A 10888-nucleotide genomic window follows, 5' to 3' on the forward strand; every position below is an offset into this window, starting at 1 on the left:
TAGAATTAGATACACTAACTATTGGCTATTGGCCTAAAAACAAGGGGAAAAAAGAGTGACGGGAAACTCGCTAGTACCTTTTCACTGGGCTTCTTGTGTCTGAAGAAACTGACTCGCGCCGTGCTTGACCCTTAGCTCTCAACGCGCAGAGGCCGTTGACACCTGCCAGCAGAGCTATGGCTAGGAGCCGACTGTCTGTCCGCCAGCTGTCACCGTGAACTGGTCAATGTGGCCCGCTTTGGCCCCGACGCGTCGCCATGATTGGCCTTGACGCGCGCCCCACTGAAAAGATGATGTCTAGCGTAAGCCCATGTGCATTCTGCTGGAAAAGAGTTAGCCCGTCACCGTCAGGCCCTTCCGTAAAAGACCGAGTGCACGTGACCGCAACCAGTCCGAAACTTGGCGAGAAGACAGAGCTTTGCTGAAAATACACTCGTTGCCAACCACAGCCGATCCACCCATTGAAAGTGCTCGAAAGCGCAGTCAATTGATCTCGACCAACTGCGACCAATTGGCCCCTCCGTTCCTTGTCGAGGCTAATTCTCTTTTCTCCTCTTCACCCTCAACTTCTTCCCACCATCCACCATCAACCATGTTCTCCAGAGCGGCTAGACCAGCTGTGCGCGCTGTTGCGCCCAAGTAAGTTGTGCCCATTGATACTGCCTTGTCCTTCCCTGCCGCCAGTTCTTCATTTGTCGTGGCGCCCTCTTTTTTTTATGCAAAAGATCCGGCATACCGGAGCAAAGGAGACAGAGCCTTCGGCCCCCCCGCCACCAGCCCGCTACCATGCGCCCGCCCCGATGTAGGCGTAGAGGCCACAATCAAACCCCGCCACCATCAACAAGCCACTGGTGATGCTAATCGGCCTTGTTGTTGTCTTATAGGGCTGTTACCAGCACTCCCAATGCTGCCGGATACGCCACCCTGCGTGAGATCGAGGGTCGTCTCAAGTCGATTCGTAACATCGCCAAGATTACCAACACCATGAAGGTCGTCGCCTCCACCAAGCTCAACCAGGCCCAGCGTGCCATGAACAGCTCCCGCAGCTACGGCGAGACTTCCAACGAGGTCTATAAGCACGCCGAGACCGCTGCCATCGAGGCCGAGGGCGAGAAGAAGAAGACTCTGCTCGTTGTCTGCAGCTCCGACAAGGGTCTCTGCGGTGGTGTCCACTCGGGTCTCTCCCGTACCGTCCGCCGCATGATGATCGAGAAGCCCGACGCTTACGAGATTGTCGTTGTTGGTGAGAAGGCCAAGGCCCAGCTCGGCCGCTCCAACCCCAAGGATGTCGTGATGAGCTTTGCCGGCATTGGAAAGGCTGTCCCCACCTTTGCCGACGCCCAGGCTATCGCCGACCAGATCGTCAAGCTGCCCAACCAGTACTCTGAGATCCACATCCTGCACAACAAGTTCATCAACGCCACCAGCTACGAGCCTACTACCATCAACGCCTTCTCCGAGGAGGCTATCCTCGCTTCCCGTATGCCTCCCCCTCCCTCTCCCGATCCTAATCTCGATCTCCTATCACAAATCACCTAAATCTGTCGACTGCCCCACTCTGCGTAACACAGGCCTCAACAGAACAAAAAAAAACATGATACCCCTTCCAGCTACATCCGTTGTCGTGTGCTAACCCATTTTTGCCTGTGTAGCCAAGCTCTCGTCCTTCGAGGTTGAGGAGGAGGTCATCGCCAACCTGCGTGAGTACGGTCTGGCCAACGGCCTGTTCTGGGCTCTGGCCGAGGGCCACGCCTGCGAGATCTCTGCCCGTCGCAATGCCATGGACGTAAGTATCTTCACCATTTTACCTCCCCCTTTCCAATCACGCCAGACGCTCGTCTGCGCATTTTTACCGTGTATTCGATAGCTAACTCAGGCTCTCTTCTTCCCTCCGATTAGAACGCTACCAAGAACGCCGGCGAGATGATCAGCAAGAACCAGATTCTGTACAACCGTACCCGCCAGGCCGTCATTACCGGCGAACTGGTCGAGATTATCACTGGTGCTACCGCTTCCGAGGACATGTAAATTCAGTATCCACTGTCTTTTTCTTCTTCTTCTCCTTCCCCATGCCCCCAAGCTGCTGGGTCTGAATGTATATCTCTTTCAAAAAACAATCTTCCCCATCTCGCGCCCTCCTTTGGGCCAATGTACAATCAGCATGACACATCACCCAGAAAGCTCTCTCTCTGGTCTGACCAGCCAATCTGCTGTTCAGTCCTCCCTCATCCCCCCCTCTTTGTATAATTTGTTTGCTCTCTTCCGTCTGAGCCTGTGGGTGTAATTCCTTACCTCGTGTACAAGTGCTAAATCAAGTTTCCAATTCTTTACCCACACCATTGGTTTATCCGTAGTTGTGTTTTTTGGTCAAAAGCCAAAGAAAAATTGAAGCTTCGACTTGGCCTAATCATTACGTTATTCTTTTATTTAAATTGGAGGTGTGAACGCCCCTGGGAATGTCTAAAACTCATCCATGTCGCTGTCTTCGACATAGCTTACAGGTCTTGTTTTGCGTGCCGGGAACCCCGAGAGCCGTATGCTGCTAGATTCAGTATCGACTGAAGTAGAGTCTCTCATTCCCCTGGATATACTGTTGGGTTCTAGTTCACTCTTGAGTTCAGAACTCTTCGAGCCTTTTACTTGTGATGCTCTGATATATGGTGTCTCTTGGTGAACCTTTTTAGAAGAGAATGATTCGTCAAACTGCTTGCGTAGCTCGGCGACCTGGGCTTCCCGTGTTGCCAATGTCTGAGCCGAGCCACTGACGGATTTCTTATACTCGACAACTGCCGTTTGATAGCGTTTCTCGTACATGGCCCGTTCATCTGGCGAGAGTTCGCGCCATATTTTAGAAGCCATCTGTGACGTGTCCTTGGACGGAATTTTGCCCTTGGACGAACGCCGCTTGTTGAAACAACGCTGGCGAATGATTTTAGCGTTCTCACGCCGGAACAAAGAATAAGCGTTGCTTGGAGGTTGTTCAAGGCTTACGGGCATCGGGCCAAGTTTCGCCAAGACAAATTCTTGAAAGCTTCGTTCATGTTGATGATGGAGTTGCTTTTCCAAGTCTTGCACCGTGGTAGCTTTCCGCTTAAGAGAGCTACCAGAGGCAGTCTTTGTTGGGAATAAAGGCTCGGGAACTTGAAGGGGACCAAGGATGGAAGCAAAGACTTCAGAGGCAGCACGGAGACCAGAAATGTAGGCCCCATGTACCGTAGCTGGGTGTGTGCCGATTGTGTGTTCTCCAGCAAAAAAGAGATTTCCAATAGGCTTTGCTAGTTTGTCGTAGTCATCCCACTCCATCTCAGGACCCGAAGAGGAATAACTTCCATATGAGTATTTGTCGGAGGCCCAGCGGGTCACAATCACCTCTTCTGGGTATGGAACATCCTCACCAAATACCTTGCGCAATAGCATCGTAGCTTCCCTAACAAGGCTTTCGTCATCCTCATTCTCGGTGGCATATCCCGCCTTACCAGCCATCAATGCTACCAAACACGGGAGTCCGGAACTGATGGAGACATTAAACCACTGAAAAAGCCGGCCACGGTTTTCGGCGTACTCTTCTTGGCGCATACTATCGGGGTTTGCTGGGTCTCGCAAAATGCCAAAAATGTCGCGGTCTGTCTCCCAGAATGGCTCCTGATATGTGAGGATAACCTTGTTCAAGACCCCGTATCCAACACGGTTGATGGCGCCCTTTTTCCACTCGGGAAGTTCTGGCTCAAAAGCAATGCTTTCTGCTTTTAGAACGCCCAGTGGGATAGAGGAAACTATGCAGTCTGCATCGATTCTCGTGCCATCCTCACATATCACGGCTGCCTTATGGTCTTGATTTGTAGAATCGAACTTAGAGGCATATATGATCTTCTGAACAGGCGACAGAAAGCGGCAGTCCAAAGGCTCGGGGCACATCAATAAACCACGTGCCATAGACTGATATCCTCCAACGATCATGGTGTGCTTGCCCTCCCACTCGTTCCCGGCGTCGATATCCCAACCACCGAGACTGAGGTTGTGAAGATCCGTGGCATTGCTGTACTCAAGATTAGCCACATGCCAGTTTAGAAGGCGGAAGTGCGCGGGTTCAAGGTTCACAATGTCGGTATATTGGCGAATAGCCTCCTCAAAAACCAGGCCCATGCAAGTTTTGTCGGCGTGAGCTGCTGCATCGAGATTGATAGTCGTAGTGGCCTTCACCCCAGAATTGACAGACCAACCCATTTCTCGTGCCTTGATTGCAGCACGTCCATATTTTGAAAAATCGCCAACTGATCGGAGTCTTTCCGAGGCTAGTCGCCGCGAAAGCAAAGATGCTTCAACGTTTGCTGCATCATCAATCTGCTTCAGTGTCCAACTACCATCAGAACCACCATCGCGACCATCAATTATGGATTGAATATTGCCCATAATAAGTGGTGGCATCTTGATGTCGAATTTATATTCACTGACACGATCTAAAGAGTCGTTGAATAAGTGTTCGACAAGCTGATCGGACTTGATGTCAGCAGGTTCTCCATTGGAATCATACAATGTCGTCTCCGGTCGAAGACAATGGTAGTCTAGCCCTAGTTGTCCACGAATGAGAAAGTTTAATGGATTTCCGTAGAAGCCGGTAACGATCATGGCCCCCATTTCTGCGGTTTGTCTTGTTCCATTGAACATTTTGTTATTTTTTGGTGTATAATTAAAGGGTTTAGAGTAAACCCTGCCACCTACTCTGTCTCTCGCTTCGAGGATTATGATTCGGGGTGGCTGTTGACATTGCAAAGTGAAATCACTCGAATATTGTTGGAAAAGGCCATCCAATTGACGAGCGCATCCCAGTCCCGATACGCCAGCCCCGATGATGACTATAGTCTTTCGTTTCGAAGCTCCATCAACCTGGTCGGGAGACTTGTCAAATTGTTTGGAATACTTTACGCAGCCAAAGTTGATAAAGCCGTTCCGGACTAGCCAGTCATAGCAGAGTGACGCCACCTCAAACCAGCCTTTACTGGTACAGCCAACGGCCTCTTCTCGAAGCACAGCAACTTGAGGGTTACGAACCCATAATCTGAGGATGCCGTTTCGTATATTGAGGTAGGTGGTTACTTGTGGTCGTGAAATGTAGGCTCGTAGCAACAGATTTTCGCCGGGGTGGAGAGCATAAGGGCTCAGCCGGCACATCTCAGCAGCGGTAATGCACTGTGACGCATATTCTTTCGGCTGTATACTATGAGGTATTGATGACCTAGGCCGTACCCGCGAGGTTTGGGAAATTCTGGACACTACTGGTGACGGCGTGTGAAGTTTTGGTATATTTTCTGGTCGGCATTGGGGTGAGGGAACTGTGGACTGAGAGATGGGCTTATCCATAATATCGATAGGAGTTGTCGCTTTGCTTGCAATATTGGAAGGCGTTAATGACGAGATCTTAGACCGATCAAGGTTGTCGTGAAGTGAAGAGCTCGCCGATGAATAATTTTCAGCCATGGTTATCGTGAGTTCATCTTCGAGTGAGATAGTTAGGTCACCAGATTGATCCCTTTTATTTTCACCAGGTTAGCAAGATGAGATACAACTGGGCAGCTTTCCCGTCAATAATAAAATACTCACTCCTGAAAAGACAGTAAAGGTGAGATGTCGGATAGAGAATCACCTTCATCTTCGCCTGCCAAAGCGTTGTTTAGTGTGCTCGCAACATCTTCCGCATTGTTGATGAAATGATCATCATTTGCGCCTTCTTCGTCACTCCGACTATCTTGGTACCCAGTTTGAAATATCAAAGAATCAAAGTCTGATAGTGACGATAATGAGGTGTCTGACTGAGGAGGTTGTGAGTAGGAACCATTGGTAGGTTTTGGGTCCATAGATAGAAGGATAGGCAAGCCTGTACAAGGATTGATGTCGTCTTGTCTCATTCGGGCCTCTTTGTCAAATTCCAGGCCACCATTGGTTGGCAGAGCCAGGGCCAAGGCCGGAGCCGGGGCGGATACGGATGAAGACGGTGTCTCGGCGCTGGTACTCATACTTTGGTGGCCGTACTGTATGGCTGCATGCGAAGATGAAGGTTGAGGAGGAATTTGTTTGACAAAGCCGTAGTAGATGAGCTGGGATGGCTCTGGTTATTGATGGCAGCGGACCTCCAGATGACAAAAAGCGCTATGAGTGATGCCGGTTGGAATTGGCGGTGCTTGATGCAGTTGTTCGGAACGTGTATCCCATAACACGCAACAGTCTATGTAGTCGGCAGGATATGTCTAAGACCATGTTCTCATGAAGCTGCAGGTATGGGAATGAGTGCAAACCGCCACCACATAGAAAGGATCAAAAAAGGCCAGGAACCAAGGAGAAAAATTATGTTGTGCAAGAGAGGCCGGGATGGAGACGAGATAAAAAGAAGTCTAAGATATAAACTGGAGGCAAAACCAGAGCTGCTAAAGCACACAGGTAGCGGTGACTGGAATAATTTGCAGGAAGGAACGTACGTATGTGCATCCAAAGAGAAAAATGAGGAGAGGCAAACACTAATTAGCCTCGGAAAGCTTTATAAGAAACACGGGATTCGATTCGGTGTGCGAGCCCGATTTCTTGGACTAATTCTCCGGGTGTCTCTGCGCCGCGGGTATTTTTGCCGGTGCCGTCGGTCTTTTTTGCGTGTTGCGTAGTTATGCGATGCGATGCGATGCGATGCATACAAAGTCTCGAATTCGCCAATGTTCAGTTGATTTAGTTATGGTTGCAAATGTCAACTGCAAATTTGCCCGTTGCTAGCAGACCCTGAACTTTGGTTGAGTTTCGGGGCCGATTTTGAGATCAATCTCGCCCTGCTTGATGTGCTGGTACGTCTTTGTAAGTGCGCCGTGTATTCTCAACATTTAGATGTCAAGTAGATCGAGGTTAAGGTGTGCATAAGATGCCCAGGTCGCAGCTTCGATTGCCTTGTGTCTTGTACAAGTACTGGCCCATTGTGGGACCCATCGCATGGACTTGTCGTCGCACTGTCATTCCGGCACGGTCACGTGATTGCCACGAAGGATAAATGAGCCTTGATCCGCGGAAACGTCATGATTGGTAAATTAATCTGCAGTTCTACTCGTACTTGAGAGCCTGTTGCATTCCAACAAACTTCTTCCCTTAAATCTGCTGCTTGCGTATGATGACTATTATGCAAACATGTGAAAGAAGCCCCAGAAAGGTATCAACTAAAAGTATCAAAGCCGAATATGAATATGGCCTCATCCACTCTCGTCAATCAGCCGGTTGCCCAATTACATGTGTGTGGCAAGTCTAAATTGTAGTATCTCGGGCCGGCTGTGCAGGTTTCTTCGCATAGGATCGAGGTTCGATTGCTGCGTCCATCATTCTATTGCCGCTAATAATCGAGGTGGTGCAAATGACTATGTCACGCTTGTCTATGTTGGGAAATCGGGTTGATTAGTACATGACCGATGACATGATGGGTGTCTTCACCCAATTAGGGGATAGCATACCTTCTTCCTGCTTGGAAATGAACCGCAGGGCTGCAATTTCAGCAAACGTGACTCCGCCTACAAACACCACAAACACCGTCTGCCTTTCTTTGGCTCCGGAGAGCAGAGCTCGTGCTTTGGCTGCCTTGTCTTCCTCGCCCTTCTGGATCTCATAAAATGTAGGGCCCCGAACATGCTTCACGATCTCTTCAAATCCATGCCAGCCTTGGCTCTGGCCGGCACCACCAACACCTGCTGGCACGGGAGCCGCAACGCTCGCCCCTGTTCCACTGGCCTTGGTGAACGAGCTGAGATACTGCTTTTGCAAAACACATTGGACTAGTCTTACAGACAGTGGCGCGTATCCGCTGTAGACGTAGGCGACGTCGGTAGGGTCGTCTTCTTTAACTTCGTCCACGATAAGGCGGAGTTGGCGTCGAAGGTATTGGTAGTTGGTCTTTTCCCCTGGAACGCCCACACTAGCAGACAAGGGAATGACGTTGGAGAGAGGTGATGACTTTGAAAGGATGAGCTGCAGCTTCTCGAGATTTATCAGTGTGAGCATGTGCTGATAGCCATACCCTTGAAGAATCAGGCGTCTGAGCTGTTCGTATTCTTTGGGCTTGATGCCTCCAGCAATGCATGAATAAATACAGAGAAGCCTCAAAACCTCTTTCAAAGGTGTATCGCGTGCAATCAGCTCCTCTATCGTGTCAAACTGAGAAGATGGATCAGCACCAGCAGCAAGATTTTGCTGAACCTCTAGTAGACCCTTGAATAGCTCAGCACGGGTATATTTGATTACCTCCTCTGCCAGTCCACTGTGTATCCGAAGGCTTTGCTGTTCGGCCTGGAACACTGGGAGATTGCCAACAAATTCTTTGAGCTCGGCTATTGTTTGCGAACTTTGTTTAACCTCATAGTCTTTCTGGATTTTTTGAAGTCTGCGAGCCACCTTGTTCAAAAGACTGCCAACAATGGCAAAGTTTGCATCGCGTAGCTGGTCGTAGAGCTTGTCTGAGGAATCGAGCTGTATAGCGCGCTTCCGGGTCTGCGAAGCAGTGGTGGAAGCAGATGCTTGGGCACCAACAACTGTCGTGTCGATTTTGGCTTGGTTATGGTTGATTTCAAAGACCTCATCCAGAAGACCTTCATATGTAAGTTGAGTGAGAAGAGGCGTTACCATGTCGACCTCTCGATCAATAATGATTACGCTCTCGATCTTGGAACTAGGCGTTAGTCGTTGTCGGGTTTTGTCGGTCAGATCTTGGCCAGCAAGAGTTTCTTGTCGCATACGGCCCAAAATCTCAGCCACTCGCTTGGCGTTATCTCCTTTTCCAATGATTCGTGGGAAGAGACCATGAGCCCGCTGAATCTCCATGAGGGCTCTTGAGAGGAGAAACAATGGTGTGGCATCTTTGGCCAGATATAGATCGTGGAAAGCATCGTCTAGCTCTAATGAAAGGACGTCACGTTCGAGTTGGAAGAAGGACAAGGGGAGCTCAGAAATTGTCACATCGCCCATGACACCGGCCTCCTCTAGTAATTTATCCGAGACTAGTGTCCGACGGGGCACCCAAAAAATATGAAAGTCATGACCTATCTGGCTCTCGCGGCGCAGTCTATTGATTTGGTCTACAACAGCCGCAGTATCAGAAAGTCAGCAGCGCATTTTTAAAGAGCACAGACAAGATGTGATAAGCAGTAGCAGTTGAGATGGAGTCTTGGAAGCCCTCTTCACGTTGGATAGGTATAGCCAACTGTCTACTAAAGCCAAGACATTGTTTCCGGGGGTTCTCATACTCGATGCCGATTGATGGCCACTTGGCCGATCATCACAGACCGAGACATTACGTCACTCACTTCGCCAAAGATAGGCGATCACAGCATGCTAAAACAAAAGCGAACCAAGCTACCGACCTGCAATTCTCGAGGCGTGGCGCCCACTCTCTCCGCGCGCAATGAAAATCACGTTTCTTTGGCTCGTGTCGGCATTGTCGTTTTCGAGGACAAAGAACTTGTCGACTCCGTACTCTTGAAGCGTCGTAACCTTGACAATAGTGCCAATCGGACCTACCAGGCTTCGATCAATGATGACGTTCTTTTTTCCGCGAACCTATTGGATCCAAAGGGAAGAGCCCCCCCCCCGTGTGTGAGGTTAGTTGAACTTTGAGCATACATAGTGAGATGATCGCAAGCTCGCATAGAGAGATAACATTACCCCCTCTAGTAGATTCAGCAGCGCTTTTCGGGCTCGCTCCCGAATCTGGTCCGTAGAGAATACCGGCTGGGGAGACATGGCAAGATTTCGATGGGTTAGCGAAGAATCCAAGCCCGGAACATGAGGTGAGGACTTTAATTTTGGAGGTTGAAATGTGTGATGTAATGTCCTTTGTGCTCCTGGCAAACAAAAGCTCAGAGCTATGGCAGATTGAAATGTGGGGGCATGTGATATTAGTATTGCCGATAATTAACCGCTACAGCCAAACGACGACGAACATGCGATGATGAAGATCGCGACAGCTTGTGGTGGCACAGCAGCATTCATATTGAGTACTTGTACTACTTGCAAACTGCTGCTATTACATATCAAAGCTGCCAGTAGGCATGAGGAAATAAAACAAGGCACAAGTAGTCTCTTGAGTGAGTAGAAACTCATCGTGGGGCTGCGGCCACCAAAAACAACACACCACCATCAACCTTCGTCAACGCGTCAAACCTGGTTGTCATGATACAGGAAGCTGATATCGCGGGGGCGGCTACGGTTGCTGCGGACAAAGTCGTCATTTCCAATAGGACGCTCATCTTTTGTGTTGCCAGTTAGCATGCTCTGTAGACTCATGCATACGCTTTCGACGTTCTGGACGGGACTCCATCCTTGGCTTCCTAGCAGGTCTAAGCAAATTATGCCGTTGGAGTAAATGTGAGGGTGGATAGGAACTGGACGTGGAGGCTCTTTGCATGCCTCAAACGTCACTTCGGGAGCCTCTGGGAGAAGCAGTATACAATTCGATTAGCAACAGACGACTCACAGAACTCGGACGACAAATCGTTTACATCCATACCAATAGGGTACTGCTTTGAGAATACGAACTTGAGACGGTAAGTCTGGCCCTGGTACAGAGGATTGTCGTCAAGAACCCGGATATCTAGATACCATTTCTCAAAGTTGTCAGCCGAGACCAAAGAGATCCCAGGCGGCAGTGCTCGGGATATCTACGATAGAATGTCTGTGTTAGAAATAATTCCGCGTTACATGTCTCAAGGTGAAGTCAAATGTCCGCCCGCCGTTCTGAGCTGCTGAGTTACATCACGGGCACTATGCAACATGACATGGGCGGCAGCCGGCTAGCCTCTGTCGACTGTCGACAGCACAACACACACACCTTGGCCAACTCCTTCGTGAGTCTCTTAGTAGCGAAACTCGATGCCAT

At 49.6% G+C, this 10888-nt stretch overlaps 4 protein-coding genes across 4 annotated transcripts; 1 reads left to right on the top strand and 3 right to left on the bottom strand.

The window, feature by feature from the left end:
• Positions 1-592: 592 nt before the first annotated feature.
• BROUX77_001205 (uncharacterized protein) lies at positions 593-2028 on the top strand (the record flags this gene model as incomplete). Its single annotated transcript, XM_073745609.1, has 4 exons — positions 593-639; positions 885-1480; positions 1653-1786; positions 1900-2028. 4 exons carry the CDS (start codon positions 593-595, stop codon positions 2026-2028), a joined length of 906 nt encoding a protein of 301 aa, XP_073609440.1.
• Positions 2029-2460: 432 nt separating this feature from the next.
• Positions 2461-6011, bottom strand: BROUX77_001206 (uncharacterized protein; the record flags this gene model as incomplete). Its single annotated transcript, XM_073745610.1, has 2 exons — positions 2461-5527; positions 5599-6011. 2 exons carry the CDS (start codon positions 6009-6011, stop codon positions 2461-2463), a joined length of 3480 nt encoding a protein of 1159 aa, XP_073609441.1.
• Positions 6012-7272: 1261 nt separating this feature from the next.
• BROUX77_001207 (uncharacterized protein) lies at positions 7273-9753 on the bottom strand (the record flags this gene model as incomplete). Its single annotated transcript, XM_073745611.1, has 4 exons — positions 7273-7397; positions 7476-9089; positions 9375-9570; positions 9634-9753. 4 exons carry the CDS (start codon positions 9751-9753, stop codon positions 7273-7275), a joined length of 2055 nt encoding a protein of 684 aa, XP_073609442.1.
• A 414-nt stretch (positions 9754-10167) lies between these two features.
• Positions 10168-10888, bottom strand: BROUX77_001208 (uncharacterized protein; the record flags this gene model as incomplete). The annotated part of the gene is made up of 3 exons (XM_073745612.1): positions 10168-10442; positions 10520-10670; positions 10841-10888. 3 exons carry the CDS (start codon positions 10886-10888, stop codon positions 10168-10170), a joined length of 474 nt encoding a protein of 157 aa, XP_073609443.1.

The sequence above is a fragment of the Berkeleyomyces rouxiae genome (genome assembly GCF_048999995.1).
Source record: "Berkeleyomyces rouxiae strain 22BRR77 chromosome Unknown BrBRR77_ptg000001l, whole genome shotgun sequence".
In the NCBI taxonomy this organism is placed as follows: Eukaryota; Fungi; Ascomycota; class Sordariomycetes; order Microascales; family Ceratocystidaceae; genus Berkeleyomyces; species Berkeleyomyces rouxiae.